We start from the raw sequence: 18,897 nt of genomic DNA on the forward strand, positions 1-18,897 counted from the left end.
TCACCTTTAAACAGAAACATACATATACACATACATATATATATATATATATATATACATACCCCTGAATGCTTCTTAACCCCTGTAAGGGTATATATGCTAACGTTTCAGTCATACCTCTTTTTTAAGCCAGAGCTCTAAATATACTTTGATCAAACGTGTATAATTGTACTAATTTTGTACCCTTTTTTTCTTTCATCTTTTTTTTTTTATTTTTTTTTTTTTTTTATTTAGTGTAATGATTTTTCTTTTTTTTTTTTCCTTATTCATGCATACTACATATAGTCCATAACAATATTGTAAAACTGTTCCTAGTAATAATCCATATAAAAAATTATTGTGTAACCTTAATACTATGTCTTCTAACAGATTGAGTTTCTTTCAATTTCATTTATTGTACGTTATGTTTTACATAAGTAATTATACGTATCACAAGAAAAATTTGTGTGTTCTTTACGGTATGTCATTTGTGTATATAATATTAGGAACAAGGCAAAAAAAAAAATATATAAATACGTATATATATACATAAATATGTATATACCTATACATACATTTAATATTACTGTAACGAAATATGATATTTTATGTTTACAAAAAGAAAAAAGATCCTACTTGAAATTTGTTATATTAACCTTTTCAAAATTAAAAATTTCTTTTGTAGAAAAGTAAAAAAAAAAAATTGTACTTTTTTTTTTTTTTTTTTTTTTTCTTCTTATCTTAAATTGTTATCTTCTAAATGTTTAAGAAATAAAAAAAAGGCTTTAGCCTAGAATGAATAAACATTTTTAATTTAAAAGATATTCATATACATAAATAACTGACACGTATATATATTTATGTATATGCATATAAATGTTTACATATATATGTATACAATTAAAATGGTTAATTTAGTATATACATTATGAATCGTAAAATATGTAAGCATTAAGGATTCGAAAAAGGCAGAAATTATAGGCAGCATAAATTAACAAGTACATACAAAAATATATATATATATATATATATATATATATATATATATTCACGTAAAATGGATGAAGTTAAAGAGAAATGTTTTATTTAAATAAATGCAGTATTTATTACATTTAAAAAAAAAAAAATAATAAATATATAATCATGCTTGTAAAAGGGAATACTACATAGGTGTAGACAGAAATGTTTCCTATTACATAAATGTATATATATATATATATATATATATATATATATATGTTTATATACCCATATACATACACTTGTATAGTAAAAATGCTACAAGTATGAACAAAACCCTTTTTTTCTTCATTAAAAAGGGTCTCTTTTCCAATATTTTATTTACCATGAAAACGTTTAATGGTTGTATAAAAAAAAAAAAAAATTAAAAGTGGGGCACACGGCAGTTATTTTGCTACATTTTACTTCTTTTGATTTAATTTAACTTAATCTTATTTTACTTCATTTTACTTGATTCAATTTTATTTTATTTTTCTTCTTTTCTCTCTGCATTTATTTTGGGTTTCTTAAAATTAGGATGACTGAATCACCCCTTAGAAATAATATGCTTATATACCTGTCCTTGTTAATTTTTTTTTTTTTTTTTTTTATCTTTCACTACTTCCACCCAAATTTCCCTCACTTCGGTTAAAAGCAAATTACAGTGTCTGTCGAAGGCCTTCACCTAAACAAAAAACAAAAATTTTAAATGGACATACATATTTACGTACAAACGTACTTGCACATTACGTATAATACGCGTGTTAACCGTATTCATGGCCCACATGAACGAACATGTATGAAAAAAATACTCATTCAAATATGTGTAAGTGGATGTGTACGTGGATGTGCATGTGTAAGTCTATGCGTATGCTTATGCGCATTTGTATCCGTGTGCTCTCTCTCATTTGTTCATTTTTCCTATTTACCCTTCCCAAAAGTTTTCTATTATTTCGGCAGTTAATTAAGACTTGCGCATTATCCTTAACGCATTCCGACAACAATCCCAGTGGTCCATCCTCAGGGTTGTCTCTATTCTCTTCCAGCGTTACTTCACTTTTCATACTTCCTTAAAATGGAACTTCTTATAAACATGAACTTATTTTTTTAAAAGTCCTTCTAATGCTCTTCAAAAATATCTCTTTCAAAAGGTAAATCTACAACTTCCTTAAGTATATATATTATAGTATTACATACACCTACATACATATGCATCTAAATACGTACATATATGTGCATGCTTAATATTTGCGTTCGTATGAATAGCTCCTAAATTTTCAGTTAACATAAACCATGTAGAACACTTACTTTTGAAGATAAATTTTGCTAATTTTTTTTTAACTTACAAAATTTTTAAAGTTCATAAATGTAACAAAAAAAAAAAAAAAAAAAAAAATCACTACAAATACTGCTACGTTCTTATTTTTCCTCTCCCTAGTTAAATAAATTCGTCAAAAGAAGAGTAAAAATTTTTTTTTTTTTTTAAATATTTTTATACGTTTATATATATTTATACATATAATTATATATATATACATACTCTTATACATGCATATAATTATATATATATATATATTCATTTATCATAAATATATATATACATATATGCTCAAGTATTCGCGCATGTGACAAAATATTGCAATATTTCTTGCAGTGTTGTAACATGATAGCTGAAGTGAAGATATCTCACTTTTGTAGTGCACGTTCTTTTGCTCCTTAATTTTTGAAACTTCTGACTTTATCAAATATTCTAGTGATGCTTTTTTATAGTTATGTCTGCTGTAAATGTATTTCTTTGTACATACATAAACATAAACGTGCAGAACAGTACAGTATGTATAACATCAAATATATAATATACATAATACAAATGTACAAACATACATACAAATATATTTATACATACATACATATTACGATATAACCCTCATTTGGCACTTTCAAACTACGCTCCATTGAGTTCTTAACTTCTTCCTCATTCAGTACTCACGTATGGCATTAAATAACAGCTGTATGTAAAAATTTTCCATAATTTCTTTTTTCCCCCCCCCTTGTTTTTTAAATTTAAAAAAAAAAAAAAAAAGGAAACATAATATGAAGTATTACAAAAATTATAACACGAGTGATGTTTTAAAAAATTTTGAGAAAAAATTAAATAAAAATTATAAAATGTTCGAGGAGGAGGAGATCGAACAAATGCATAACGAATATGAACGTAAGTTAAAAGAGAAAGAACAAATTAAGATAAAAAAAAAAAATGTAAACAAAAAAAATGGGAAATTATTATTAAACAAGAAAAAGTTAAAAAAAAAAGGTGGAAGTGGTAAAAATAAGGACAACGTAGGAAGCAACTTGAGGGATAGTAGTTTATCCTCTTTGGAGCTAAAAAAAAATGATGCTCATGGAAGGGAAGAAAAAGAAGAGGAAAAGAGAGAAAAAAAGGAAGAACAAAAAGTAGATAATGATTACGATAATGATAACGATAATGATGATACTTGTTATGATCGTGATGGGGGCGGGAAGACGAACGATGAAGGGAGCCTGAACGTTTCAACATTCGAGGAGCTGGATATATGTGAAGAAATACTGGAAAGCATACATGAGATGGGGTGGAAGAAGCCAACGCTAATTCAGCAGAAAATATTACCACATGCTTTTGAAAAAAGAGATATCATAGGATTAAGCGAAACTGGTAGTGGTAAAACTGCTTGCTTTATAATACCTATATTACAAGATTTAAAGAATAACAAACAAAGTTTTTTTGCTCTAGTTATATCCCCTACAAGAGAATTATGTATACAAATAGCTCAACATTTCCAGGCCTTAGGATCTAATCTACTAATTAATATATGTACAATATTTGGAGGAGTTGATATAGTTACTCAGTCATTGAATTTAGCAAAAAAACCAAATATTATTGTTAGTACCCCAGGTCGAATTCTTGATCACTTAAATAATACTAAAGGGTTTAACTTAAAAAATTTAAAATATTTAGTTTTTGATGAAGCAGATAAATTATTATCACAAGATTTTGAATCTTCTATAAATAAATTATTACTTATTTTACCACATAAGAGAGTAACCTTTTTATTTTCTGCTACTATGACAAAAAGTGTAGCAAAATTAAAAAAAGCTTCTCTTAAAAACCCAGTTAAAATTGAAGTATCCAATAAATACAGCACAGTTAGCACATTAGTGGAAAATTATATTTTTATACCACTAAAATATAAATACACATATTTGTGTAGTCTTTGTTTTCATTTTGAAAGTAGAAGCATAATTATATTTACAAATACCTGTGCTTCAGCACAAAAAATAAATTTTTTTTGTAGAAACCTAGGCTTGAAATCTATTTGTTTACATGGTAAATTAACACAAAATCAACGTTTAAGCAGCTTAAATTCTTTCAAAAGTAATAGGTACAATATATTAATATCAACACAAGTCGGGGCTAGAGGACTAGACTTAAAAGATATTAAGATTGTTATCAATTTTGATTTATGTACATGTAAAGAATATATTCATAGAGTTGGAAGAACAGCAAGGGCAGGGAGAACAGGCAAATCTATTACTTTTGTTACACAGTATGATGTCGAAAACTTCTTAGTTATTGAAAAACAATTAAATAAAAAAATTGAAAAATTTACCGATCTGGATGAAAATGATGTGTTATTGTACAACGATCAGACAATCGAAGCACTCCGCTTGGCCGAAATTGAGATGAAAGAGAACCAGGATCTCTTCAGGAAAAACAAATTCAAAAAAAAGAAGTAGGGGGAATGCTAAACTTACAAAAAAGAAATGTGCACACATAAATATAAATATATGTATATATGTACATGCGTATGTGTAATATGCACATGTCCACGTTTATGCATGCCTATGTTTCTGTTCTATTTGTGTATGCGCACCACTCGTATGTTTGTAGCGTTTTTTTTTTTTTTTTTTTTTTTAATTTAACTTTTTAAATATAATTAAATATCGTCTCGTTTTTAGTTAATGTTACTCTTATGTATGTTTATACGTACTGAGATGTACATTTATATATACATATGTATGCACTCTTTTAGATTGTTTTTAAAACGTTTCCTTGTTTTTATCAATATTTAGTTGGAAAAAAAAAAAAAAAAAAAAAAAAATTATGCTTTTAAACCATAATTTTTTTCTACTCATTTTAAAATTATATACCGAAATAGCCAAAATTATTTATTCGTTTAAATTCTTTTTCCAACATATAAGAAAACAACTGTAATGTAAGTTTATTGAAGTGTTTTGAAATTACACCTCAAAAAAAAAAAAAAAAAAAATGAATAACAGAAATTTTTCTTCTCTTACTTTATTTTCTCTCCGCTTTTCTTCACGTCCCATCCCTTCTCTTTTTTTTTTTTTTTTTTTACTTATGTTTATACTTTTTGCTTTAAAGTTTTAATTTTTCCATTTTTTAGTTTATTCTTTTTGTATATCAATTTTTTTAGGAATAATCCCATCACAGATAAAAACCAAAATAACGTTTATTATTCTAGCGTATTCCATTTGGTGTATTAATAATACAACTTTGAAATAAATTACCTTTTATATCTATTTAGCTAGCTATTTTTTTTTTTTTTTTTTTTTTTTTTGGTACACATTCGTCAAATTTGTTAGCATGAAGAGAATTTAACGAGTTACAATATACTCAAAGATATTTCACCAAATTAACGTGCGCATACTTGGTAATAGAAAAATTAATCATATAATAAAATATTGTAAAAAAATAAAAACTTAAAATAATAAAATAACACATGAGAAAAAGAACTGCTAACTATTTTATTCTTTTTTTTTTGGGTGCAAAGCGATTAATAAATAACAATGTACATCTAAGTATAACTCGAATAACGAGAAGGCGCACTCATGGAAAGACGAAGACATACAAGTTATATACCTTCAATAAGGATAAAATAAATATTGCATCATTAAATATAAAGAGGAATAAATTCCTTTGTGATCAAGGCCAAAATGATGTAGATTATATTTATGGCTTAAATTCGGTGTGTTCCGTTCTTAAGAAAAATGAGAGAACCATCAATAGCGTCATGGTAATAGGAAGCGGACATTAAGAACATTCCTTCGTCCCTCAACACCGTTCCAACATGTATATGTATATATATATATATAATATATACTTATACATATCAGTACATACCCGCACGTACACAAATATGCTTGCACATGGGCCCGCTTTCCCGCATTATGCAAATCTCATACGTGTCTTTACATCTCTCATGTATGTTTAGTTCGTTTTACTTTATTTTATCCTCTTTCATTCATTATGCGTTATTTACTACCATTACTATTACTATTACTATTACTATTATTACTATTACTATTACTATTACTATTACTATTACTATTACTATTACTATTACTATTACTATTACTATTACTATTACTATTACTATTACTATTACTATACTATTACTATTACTATTACTATTACTATACTATTACTATTACTATTACTATACTATTACTATTATTACTATTACTATTACTATTACTATTACTATTACTATTACTTATTACTATTACTATTACTATTACTATTACTATTACTATTATATTATATTATATTACTATTATTATTATTATTATTATTATTATTATTATTATTATTATTATTATTATTATTATTATTATTATTATTATTATTATTATTATTATTATTTTTTATTTTTTTTTTTTTTTTTCTATTTTCCCATCCCGCTACAGATAAACAGCAACATCAAGTTAAAAAAAAAAACTCACAAACAAACATATGAATACATATTCGAAACGATAAAAAAAAGAGGTATTGAAGTGAAAGTTATGAGCAAGCACAAAATGGATGAACTAGTAGGTGGGTTTCCACACAATAACATAATAATGAGAGGGAATTATCGTTATATGAACAATTACAAACATTTTATAAAAGATATAAGTAATAAAACAAAAAACAATAAGATATTTGTTTGTCTACATGATGTGTATGATAATATGAACATTGGAAATATATGTAGGTCAATTTTCTTCTTTGGGGGGAATACTATATTTTTAAAAAAAAAAAAAAAAGAAGGAGAAAAAAAAAATAAAATAAAAATTGACACTCCTATTCTTCATTCTAGTGTTGGTGCCTCTGAATTTTTGGATTTCTTTCATGTTAATCATATGGTTAGAAAAATAAAAAGCAAATGTAAAATAAAATATAACCCTCAAGCTAGCTTTTTTTTTTTTTTTTTTTTTTTTTTTTTATCCTTAGTAGAAAGGAGGAATGTTATGCTTCTTGTTACAACTCCTGTTTCATTTTTTTATTTGCTTTTTATTATGTTTTGTTTTTCATTTTATTTTTTTGTTATATATTGTTTATTTTATTTTGATTTTTTATTTTTTTTGTTATATTCTCCTCATTCTTTTTATACTATAAAAAAATTATCCCACTTTTTAGGCCAACTTCATGAGTGAAATGAAGCAAAACGGATTTAAAATTTACTCGACTGGTAACGTTGCATGAAAATGTGTGCACACAGAAACGTTTGTACGCACACATGTTATGCTTTTTTTCTCATCATTTTTTCATTTTGCTATTTTTATTTTTTTACTTTATTAATTTTACTTGTTTCATTTTGTTTACTTTACGTTGTTTCGTTTATTTTATTTTATTTTATTTTTTTTTTTTTTTTCGCTCCTACCAATATTGCTAGGCTGCCTGAAGGGTAACAGGACAAGCAACAATTTAATCGAGTTGAAAAATGTTGAAATAAGCAAAAGTGACAGAGTTTTAATAATATTAGGTAACGAATCCAAGGGGTTAAGTGAAAATATAATGAACCAGTCAGACGCTAATATTTATATAAACAGTGTGAGTAATAATGAAATTATTAATAAGGATTTGCCAATAGAAAGCGTCAATGTAACTGTAGATAGTCTTAATGTAAACAATGTATGCTCAATATTGTTATATCATTTTCTTTCTTATTTGTTGTAGTCGTTTCTGAGCTTACGAGTAATAGGCATTTTTACAAGGGCACACAATGAAGTATCTGTAGCATAAAACAATATAATTATAAAACTTTCGTTTTCACCTGTTCGCCTGCTTTTCTTTTCCCCCCCCTACTTTTTTTTTTTTTTTTTCATGCTTTCCAGGGAACTTACGTGCACTTGCCTCTAACACATTAAGTAATTTATTGCATACATTACGCGTACATGTACACATATACAAGCGTATAAATAAATATATACGTGAGTATATGCCCGTACAAATTAGTATAAACAAGTGCAACATACAATACACATTTGTACTATTTGTTCATAAGATTCCCCTATTAAAAACTATTCCTTAAGAGCCAATAATATGAAAATTCATCGACACAATAACTAATTTTTTTTTTTAATTTTTTTTTTGTTCCCTCGTTTGTTGCCATATTTTTCGCTTCATTTTTCATGCCGTTTGTTTGTTTTCTTTTCAATGTATCTTTTTCAAATTTGCCAAATTTTTAAGTAGATTATACAAAAATATTTGTTTGTGTATAATATTGCTACTATGGGTTAAGCATATATATGCTGCCAACATATGCCACCCATAGAGCATTTTTAAATTGTATCCGTGGTATATGTTAATCATAAGTGCTATGTATATATATATACATATATATATGTATATATGTATATATATATATATATATATATATATATATATATATATATATGTATATATATATTTTGTATTTTTACTGTAAATAATTTTTATTTTTTTGAAAAATTTTCAAGTTCTTTTATTTATACTAGAAGAACATAATAGTGTACTACTTTTTTATATTTGAAAAAATATATATACGCTTCCCTTCAATAAATGCATAATGAGTACCTGACGTATATTCTTGTACGCGCATCGCTATTATACTTGCACATAAATTTTGTTAACGGTATTCATACTCGAACTTATTTTTGTATGCTTTAACATAATATTTAATTTATTATTTAAAATTTTTGATTTTTTAATTTTTCAACTGCTTTACTGTTTCGCATTTTAATTTTTTATAGTTATTTTGTTCATTGTTAAATTTTTTATCGTTTAATTTTTTATAAATTAATTTTTTTACGTTTTTACGTTTTTACGTTTTTACGTTTTTACGTTTTTACCTTTTTACGTTATTACGTTTTTACGTTTTTACGTTTTTACGTTTTTACGTTTTTACGTTTTTACGTTTTTACGTTTTTACGTTTTTACGTTTTTACGTTTTTACGTTTTTACGTTTTTACCTTTCTTGTTTTTATCCCTTTACCTTTAAGTGTGTATATTTTTGTTATTTCGCCTTTTTATTTTTTCATTTTATTTATGTATGTATTTTTAAAAAAAAAAAAAAATATCGTAATATAAATTAATTTTTTATTTACTCATAACTTATTCTTCTTCCGCTTGATAATTATTTCCAATTTGAAGGACAAAAAAAAAAAAAAAAAAAAAGGAAAAAGATAAAGGAGAAGAAAAAAAAAAGGAAAAAGGTGCAGCAAAAGAGAGAACAAAAAAGAAATGTTTATTAATATCTTATGTTATATATACTCCACTTTTCTGAGCAGCAAATTTTAAGCTTCTCCTGAACGACCGGGATAAATGACTTAAAGGAAAAGCATATGTACAGAACCTGTACATACGTACATAATATATCATCTTTACTTGTGTACCCTGTTTAGCCAAAGCTGAAAAACATTTATAGTAGTGCATGGTTTAAAATGAAAAAGCAAAACCTCATTTAGTTGAATTGTGCACATATTTTAAAGTAGCGAATGATTCATTTTTTCCAAAAAAAAGAAAAAATAGTTAAAACGGAATAGAAGCATATATATATATATATATATATGTATATATGTACTTGTATGTATGTAAGTACTTATATGTGTGTACATATTTGTGTACGTGTATGTATAGCGTAACTGTAGCATACTATAGAAGCACAGCAGATAGTATATCCATAATACAGTATTGCACAGTACAAGTAACATGAACAGGAATTTTCTTTATCCTTATTTCATTATGAGTTGTACAGTTTTCTTTTCGATATATTCCCATCAAGAAAGTAAGAACAGCAAGTAGAAAAAGAGGAAGAAAAGAAAAGGAAAAAGAAAAAGGAAATAGGCACAGCAGCAGTAATAGGAATAGTGGAAAGTTTAGTATTAGGCATTATCGAAGCTGGATTGTACGGGTCATATGTACATGTGTGTACGCCCACTTTCAGTAACAAGTACCCTATAAGAAGATTTAATCGAGTTTTCAATTTTTCAAAGAGATCAATAAAAAAAAAGAAGAAATACAATAATAATAATAATATTAATAATAATATAATAATAATAATAATAATAATAATAATAATAATAATAATAATAATAATAATAATAATATTAATAATAATATTAATAATAATATTAATAATAGTAATATTAATAATAATAATAATAATAATATTAATAATAATAATAATATTAATAATAATATTAATAATAATAATATTAATAATATTAATAATAATAGTAGTAGTAATATAAGAAGCAGTAAACGTATCAATTGTAGCAGTAGTAGATTAACCCATCGTTTATATAAATGCACATAAAATGACTGAAGGGAAAATACAGAATATTTATTTAAATGAAAAGAGTAAGAAACCAGGTGAGGATATAACCCCAAACGTGGTAGAGCATAAAAATGAGAATTTAAAAATAGCAAAAGAACAGGTAGAAGAAGAGGAAGAAGAAGAGGAAAAAGAGAAAAAAGGGCGAAAGGAAAAAGGTAGGAACAAACTCCATAAGAATAATGGTGGTAACAATAAGAGTGAATGCTACTACGATAATAGTAACAGTAGTTGTTTATTAGCTTCCAAAAATTTTACAAAACAAAACTATAATAATAGAACGAAGGAAGAGCAAAAATTATCAGATCAGAAAGAAGTAACATGTGGAAAGGAGAAAGATGTTGAATTGCCAAAGAATAAAAGGAATGGAAAAAATGAGAAGAGCGTTAATACGTCAAAGAGTAAACTTGAAACACTTGCTTGTACAAATTACATTTCATCCCCTTCCAATGAGGTCAATGTATGTATGGGAAATAATGCAATTACTAATAAATGTGCACATAATTCAAAAGAGGGGATGGTAAATGATGAAAAAATTAAAAAAAAAAATTTAGGTATTATTAATGGTCAAGTAGACCGAAGTGAAAAAGTAAAAGAGGAAAGTACGAGCGAAAGTTATAGTTCCAAATGGATAAATATGCCTCTTCAAAAAATGGGAAAAGGAGAGAAGGAGATAGTAGAAAGGGGTGGAAATACCATCATTCATAGCAGCAACGGAAGCGGTAAGCGCAACAGTGGTAGTGGTCTTTGCAATTACAGTGACGATTGTAGCGGCAGTTACAATGACCCGTATAATAGTAAATGCGAGGCGAATGAAGTGGGTTATAATACTAACGGGAAGGTATGGTATCAGAAGAGCACACACAAAAGTCATACATGCGCAGAAAAGATTGAAGATATCGATACGCAGAATGTAAATACATATGCTAAACAAGTTGAGGGTAATGCCAACAAGACGAAGAAGCAAAGTGAAGCGGAGAAAGAGATGGGAAAAAACGAAAATATTACTAGGAACAAAAGTAAACATATAAGTCAAAATGAAAGTAAAAATATAAGTCAAAATGAAAGTAAAAATATAAGTCAAAATGAAAGTAAAAATGAAAAAGTAAAAATATAAGTCAAAATATAAGTCAAAATGAAAATCAAAACAAAAGTAAAAATATAAGTCAAAATGAAAGTAAAAATATAAGTCAAAATGAAAGTAAAAATATAAAATATAAGTCAAAATGAAAGTAAAAATATAAGTCAAAATGAAAGTAAAAATATAAGTCAAAATGAAAGTAAAAATATAAGTAAAAATATAAGTCAAAATGAAAGTAAAAATATAAGTCAAAATGAAAGTAAAAATATAAGTAAAAATATAAGTCAAAATGAAAGTAAAAATATAAGTCAAAATGAAAGTCAAAATGAAAGTCAAAATGAAAAGAAACAATCCCTTCCCAGTAATGTGAGCAACGCGAATGAAGTTGCTTCAGCGGATGGCACATACACTTCGGATAATAGTAAATTTAAAAAAAAGAAAAAGAAAAAAAAGAATTTTCAAAATAATCTTCAAAGAGAGGAAAAATGTTTACAAAAAAAGGAAGAATCTGCAGTATGTCGAGATAACTACCATATTATGGATATGGATCCTTTAACAAGTGGAAGTAATGATAAACATTTAACCATGGATGATGCTAATAATCCACTTGCACGGAATAGCGGAGGAGATATACCCGAAAGTAGCAAAGGAGTAAGGAAGAAATTCAAACTATTGAAGCGAAACGAGATGACATACGAAAATTACTCGCGTAATAAATTGTTTCCCTTTAACGCTAGTGGCACTGGAATTTGTATGGGCACCAGTAACGACAATGGTAAAAACGCAAACAGCAATAATATCGGTGATAAACTTGGTAATAATATTGGTGATAAACTTGGTAATAATATTGGTGGTGATATTGGAAATAATATTGGTAGTAAAATTGGTAGTAACATTGGTAGTAACATTGGCGGTAACATTGGCAGTAACATTGGCAGTAACAACGGTAGTAACAACGGTAGTAACAACAATAATAATGAGCATAGCAAAGGTAACAATAACAATAACAGTATTAGTATTAGTAATCGCATTAATGACGGTAAAAAATATCGAAGTGGTTGCAGTGCCAAGGGGGAGAAGACGCTAGAACAACGAGAAAAGGAGTATAACCAAATAAGGGCACGCATTTTTTCAAATTTTAATAAAAAGAAAAGCAATTTAAAAGTGGAAGGAGATAAAATGAATTACAGAAATTATAATCCTGTAAGTTGTAGTACATACTTTAATAACATGCAAAATGCGAATGATCCGTATGTTTTTATGAACAATTTTTATAATAATATATTACCAAATAATAATACTCTTAATCAATACTATATACAAAGTAATAATAATACTAATAGTAATGTTTCTATGTGTACTATGAACCCGACAGGAGATTTATCTTCCCTTTCGTATTACTACAACGATACGAACAATAATATTAGTAATATTAATAGTAACATTAATAATATGAATAATATGAATAATATGAATAGTAATAGTAATAGCAATCATAATAGTAATCATAATAATAATATGCCTTACCCGAATTACTTATATAATATGCCTAATCACATGAGCTTTATGAAGATGGGTGCATTAAGTCCACTTGGCACCGTTACGTCTACAAACGGTAAATATTTCGACACTTACAATCAAAGTAATCCTTACGTTCCCACCATGATAGGTGGTAAAGTAAGCGGCAAGATAAGTGGCGGAATAAGTAGCGGAATAAGTAGCGGAATAAGTGGCGGAATAAGTAGCGGAATAAGTAGCGGAATAAGTGGCGGAATAAGCGGTACCATTAGTAACAGTGGAAAATGTAATAAGAATAAAATGCTTGGACAGAATAACAACGATTTCAAAAATAGCTGTAAGACATCCATTGATAAAGCAAAGACACATAATAACTGTAATTCGTATAATAACAGGAATAAAAATTTTTACGAAATGAGTAATACCTTGTACAATAATATTTTTTTAAATAACACAAATAACATATATATAAATAAGAACATAAATACTAAAGGAAATAGAAACGGAAACACAATAAATATCGATATGAATAAAAAAATAGAAAAAATAGATTCTTTTTTTATGCCACACCCAATAATGAAGGATGAAAATTGCTACATTAACTTAAACAGTAAAATACATAATGATTTGAAGGAAAAGCAAAATATATGCCTCAATAAAACTAAAAATTGGAACGTTAATATGAAAAAGAAAAATGTAAAAGGAACACAGAATGGTATAAACGACATGTTAGAAGAGGTTCCATTTTTCAAGGGAGGAAATAGTGAAAGACCTGTAAGTGAAGCCGAGAAGGTCACTACCAGCGGGGAAAATGTTAACATTAACAGCAGTGGCAATAATAATCACAGCGGAAATAGCAACAATAACATGTACAGTAACAAGAACAGCTTCAATGACAATAGTAAGAACAACAAAAAGAAGAAAAAAAAGAATAAAAACAATAAGATGGCTATCCCCCTTAAGTGTTTTAGTAAGGACAACAACAACACTGGACAGCAAATGGAAGATGACAGTGTTAATAACAAAAATGAAAAGATGGATAATAATTACAATAATAACAGTAATAGAAATAGTAGCAGCAATAACAATAATAGCAATAATAGCAATAATAGCAATAATAGCAATAGTAGCAATAATAGCAATAATAGCAATAATAGCAATAGTAGCAATAATAGCAATAGTAGCAATAATAGCAATAGTAGCAATAGTAGCAATAATAATATCAATTGTAGCAGTTACACCGATAGAGAAAAATGTAATTACAATGTAAATAAAAACACAACTCTGGTACAACCAAATATTCAAAGTAAGGAAAATGTATGGCATCCCGATGGAAGTGCTCTTCAAAATTGTTCAAGTAAAAAAGAAGAAAAAAGTGGAGAGGCAAACGTCGAAAGGGGCACGAATAACACTAATAACAGTAGCTGCATTTATAACGGTAGCAGTGGTAACAATGGAGGTAATAACAAACAAAAAGCACTCAAAAAAGTGAGTGTTGAGAATAATAATTTCATTCAAAACGACCGCATGGATGAACATGCTCCTGAAAATTTAACAAATAATTTAAACAGTAACTTAGATAAACAATTTTTTTGTAACATGAAATTTGCAAATAGTATTGTTCATACGAACAACTTGTGCGTGTCAAATACACCCAGTGAAACGGAAAAGAAAACACAGATGTCTCTCCATATTAATGCAAATAATGTACAACCAAAAGGGAAAAAGAAAAAATATATGAACAAAAGAAAAAAGAAAAACGCACCCAAAAACAGCAGCAATAATTGTAACAATAATAATGGCTTTATGAATAGTAGCATTAATATGAACAGTAACATTAATATGAACAGTAACATTAATATGAACAATAGTATTCATATGAACAATGGCCTTAATGTGAACAGTAATAACAATATTGATATTAGTAGTAATAATAATAATGTGGTGATAACGATGGGACCCCTCCTCCCTGTGAACAAAATAAATAATGTTATATACCCTACACCAAACGTAGATATGAAAATGGACGACAACAGGCCTTTTACCTATAGTCATACCGGCACAGTACGTAACGGTAAAGTACGTAACAAGATAATACATAACAAGGCAATGCATAACAAGGCAATTCATAACACAATGCTTCAAAATGGAAGCGTGCAAAATGTCAATGTGCATAACAACCATGTAAATTACAATATAATGAACAACCCCCATCAATCGTATTACGCCCCTTACCTAATCAATGACCTAGACTACTGTAGAGATATATCCTTATACGAAAAAAGATTCGACAGAGGGAGCGACAACATGTTACTGAACCATAAAAGATATGATGTCGACTTCCCCGCATTACAGTGAAAAAAAGGATGCATTTCTTAGAAGAAAAAATGAAAAGAAAAAAAGAAAAAAAGAAAAAAAGAAAAGAAAAAAAGAAAAGAAAAAATTTATCATTTTAATATATCACAATTTATTAGTTTACTTACCACGTGCATTTTTAATTTTTTGTTGATTTTTTACTCGTGCTTCACATGTATGTCCGTGTAATTTTTACCGTTGGAAATACATAACTGCGTGTATATGTATGCACACACACATATATATATATAGCCTTTCCAGGAATAGAAAACAAGATCACCTACCTTTTTTTGTGTGTCACATTTTGATAGTTACTTATTTCCACTTTTTATTTTACTCTGTTATTTTTTTTTTATTTCAAATGGTTGTTCTTTCCCATTTACTCCTGCATTTTGCTACATTTTTTTTTTTTTTTTTTTTTGTGTATGTTGGTGTATGAATAGATAAATTATATGAAAAATAATGATAAAAAAAAAAAAAATTAAAAAAGAAAAAAGAAAAAACAAGCAGTAATATTAATAATTATAATAATGATAACATTGTTTTTTCAACTATCATATTAAGCAAAAGCCCGCCGAGGTGGTAGGCGGTACACACACGCAAGTGTATATGTATATATATATATATATGCGTATGTACAGATGAATGTACATGTGCATGTAAGTAGAGAGAAATAATCTCATTTACCCCCACAAAACATATTCACGAATTAAGAACAGTCAACATCTAGCTAAAATATATTTCTCATTTTTGAACATGAAATATTTTCCCCTTATCAGCTTTCTAACCCGGCATAAACTGCGCATGTGCATATAACATATTTTACTGCTCCCTTTATTTTAATTTTTTTTCGTTTTTTGAATTTTATCTTCATTTAAAAAAATTAGTCAATGTTTTTTTTTTTTTTTCTTCCATAATTTGACCGTTGTCTTCCTCTTTTGAATGGATCTATTTATGTACTTGTTTAGTTTCCCTTTACAGTTATACTTCCTTTACCTCTTTTTATTGGTCGCACAAACAGAAATACGAGTTTAGGTAAAAATATTGCTTTGAGAGAAAACAAATATAAAAATATATTAACAGAAATGTTAGTGATAGAAGAAAGAGTACTGAAAATTGAAAATAAATAACTGCGAAAAGGGGAAGAAGAAGTATAAAAAAAAAAAAAAAAAAAAATATTATCCTCAAAAATTTATCATTAAAACTTAGCTTTCAATACTATCATTTTCTTTTATGAAAATTTTGCCGTCCAAGTCAGCACATGGATACTGCAAAAGTATATCCTCCTATCTAAATTTTGCAAGCATTTTTGTTGTTTTGTTGTTTTGTTGTTTTGTTGTTTTGTTGTTTTGTTGTTTTGTTGTTTTGTTGTTTTGTTGTTTTGTTGTTTTGTTGTTTTGTTGTTTTGTTGTTTTGTTGTTTTTTTTTTTTTTTTTTTTTTTTTTTTTTTTTTTTTTTTTTTTTGCCCTTTTTCTCTTTTATTACGCGGTACCCAAAAATTGCTGACTAGCCTTTTTGTGGACAGGGCAAAGAGAGATGACGCCAGGAAAACTGCGCAAAATATATTCCCATACAAATGGAGGGTGGGGCAAACATAGTGTCAAACGAAACAAAAAGAAACAAGGTACTAATGAAACTCAACACACAAAGATAATTCATAAAGGGATATACAATTCAATGACGCAAAAATATATGATTGTTTTCCTGTTTCTTACCGAAAAAAGCATACAAAGAAAACAATTTATTAGTCGGTGCAGCGTCATACTCAATGAATGAGTCCCTAAAAAAAAAAGAAAAAAAAAGTGCACACTTTCGATCAAATGTTTCTTATTTGCATGCATGTTCATGTAGCTTACACTAGTTCTCATCGCTTAGCTTTGCTTTTTCTTTTTTTTTCTTTTATTTTTCAATATTTTTGCCAATTAACTCGAAAAAATAAGCCGAAAAGAAGACGTGCAACCATCTGACTATGTTATGGTCTAATCCATGATATACTATGTTGAAAACGAAATAAACTACTGAATATAACATAGAAATAATGAGAAATGTGTCTTTCCCATTTAGCAAAATATATAGTAGACACAAGAAGAACTGAGGCATATCTTCAAAAAATTTATTTATTATTAAGTATGTATGTTGCACTCTGTCATAGATATATAAAATAGAGATTTCACTTGGTGGCACAGTCTTTATTTCTTTAAAAACTTTAAGTAATGTAAATAAATTTCTGTGCTTATCAGGTATGGCATTTGTTATAAAAAATTTGCGCAAATAGAAAGTAAAAAAGGACGTAACACATAAAAATAATAACCATACAAATATAAGTGTGCACACGTTTTTAGTTAGTGTACTGCCATGTTGTTTAGAAAGATACGTTTCATAAAAAACTTTTACAAGAAAAAATATATCATTAATAAAGTCTACACATCTGTTGACACTAAAAATAGTATGCTTCATTTGTTCTTTTCTTATTTCATTTTTTTTAGTTATCATCTCAAATATATAGATAAAAGGATATAATTTTTTTTCGTTATTATGTATTATATTAGTTTCCAGAATGTTACTCTCTTCGTCCTTTTTGAATTCTCCAGCATCATTCTTCCCTTTTACAAATGCGTTTAACAATGCTTCCCAAGCTTCTCCTACATAACATACTAACTCGCTTTTTTCATTTTTTTTATTTTTCTCAAAGTATGTGTTACTAGCGTAATTGTAATCTTGTCTTTGCATACAATAGTCCATAATGTGGAAATTTTTTTTTACATTTTATTTTTATAATTTTATTTATATTTTTTGTTCACATTTTTTGTTCACATTTTTTGTTCACATTTTTTGTTCACATTTTTTGTTCATATTTTTTGTTCACATTTTTTGTTCACATTTTTTGTTCATATTTTTTGTTCATATTTTTTGTTCATATTTTTTGTTCATATGTTTTGTTCATATTTTTTGTTCATATTTTTTGTTCATATTTTTTTTTTATATTTTTTTTTATAAATTTTTTTTATATTTTATTCCACTTGGTGCCCTTTTTAAACAATTTTATCGCTTCCATGATTAGCCTTTATTTTGTCTTTATTTTTAGCATATCCTTTAGTATCATATTGTATTATATAACGCCATAACAGGTCATATCTCGTCATATCATACAATGCCTTACCATATTATATATTATTTCCCCTTGTTCCCTCTTCTTAACTTTTTCTAAGTACGCACTTCCTCTTTGATGCCTCTCAAATATAAAATGCAAAAAAGGGGCTAAAATGCTTTATTGAAAAAATAAAGGTCAAACAAATGTAAAAAAAGGCAAGCATACTTAAAATGAGC

At 27.1% G+C, this 18,897-nt stretch overlaps 5 protein-coding genes across 5 annotated transcripts; 3 read left to right on the plus strand and 2 right to left on the minus strand.

Moving 5' to 3' along the window:
• Positions 1-1,491: 1,491 nt before the first annotated feature.
• On the minus strand, positions 1,492-2,042 carry PmUG01_04013900 (small nuclear ribonucleoprotein Sm D2, putative; the record flags this gene model as incomplete). Its single annotated transcript, XM_029003129.1, is given in 3 exon segments — positions 1,492-1,572; positions 1,586-1,663; positions 1,908-2,042. 3 exon segments carry the CDS (start codon positions 2,040-2,042, stop codon positions 1,492-1,494), a joined length of 294 nt encoding a protein of 97 aa, XP_028859594.1.
• Positions 2,043-3,072: 1,030 nt separating this feature from the next.
• Positions 3,073-4,752, plus strand: DDX47 (ATP-dependent RNA helicase DDX47, putative; the record flags this gene model as incomplete). Its single annotated transcript, XM_029003130.1, has 1 exon — positions 3,073-4,752. The coding sequence occupies one exon, from the start codon at positions 3,073-3,075 to the stop codon at positions 4,750-4,752; it is 1,680 nt and encodes a 559-aa protein (XP_028859595.1).
• A 1,007-nt stretch (positions 4,753-5,759) lies between these two features.
• PmUG01_04014100 (apicoplast RNA methyltransferase precursor, putative) lies at positions 5,760-7,978 on the plus strand (the record flags this gene model as incomplete). Its single annotated transcript, XM_029003131.1, has 4 exons — positions 5,760-6,053; positions 6,727-7,164; positions 7,439-7,490; positions 7,695-7,978. The coding sequence occupies 4 exons, from the start codon at positions 5,760-5,762 to the stop codon at positions 7,976-7,978; spliced, it is 1,068 nt and encodes a 355-aa protein (XP_028859596.1).
• A 2,621-nt stretch (positions 7,979-10,599) lies between these two features.
• PmUG01_04014200 (conserved Plasmodium protein, unknown function) lies at positions 10,600-15,573 on the plus strand (the record flags this gene model as incomplete). The annotated part of the gene is given in 3 exon segments (XM_029003132.1): positions 10,600-11,724; positions 11,739-11,834; positions 11,848-15,573. 3 exon segments carry the CDS (start codon positions 10,600-10,602, stop codon positions 15,571-15,573), a joined length of 4,947 nt encoding a protein of 1,648 aa, XP_028859597.1.
• A 999-nt stretch (positions 15,574-16,572) lies between these two features.
• On the minus strand, positions 16,573-18,312 carry PmUG01_04014300 (conserved Plasmodium protein, unknown function; the record flags this gene model as incomplete). The annotated part of the gene is made up of 4 exons (XM_029003135.1): positions 16,573-16,700; positions 17,056-17,121; positions 17,286-17,350; positions 17,498-18,312. The coding sequence occupies 4 exons, from the start codon at positions 18,310-18,312 to the stop codon at positions 16,573-16,575; spliced, it is 1,074 nt and encodes a 357-aa protein (XP_028859598.1).
• Between the last annotated feature and the right edge of the window lie 585 nt (positions 18,313-18,897).

The sequence above is a fragment of the Plasmodium malariae genome, assembly GCF_900090045.1.
Source record: "Plasmodium malariae genome assembly, chromosome: 4".
NCBI lineage: Eukaryota > Apicomplexa > Aconoidasida > Haemosporida > Plasmodiidae > Plasmodium > Plasmodium malariae.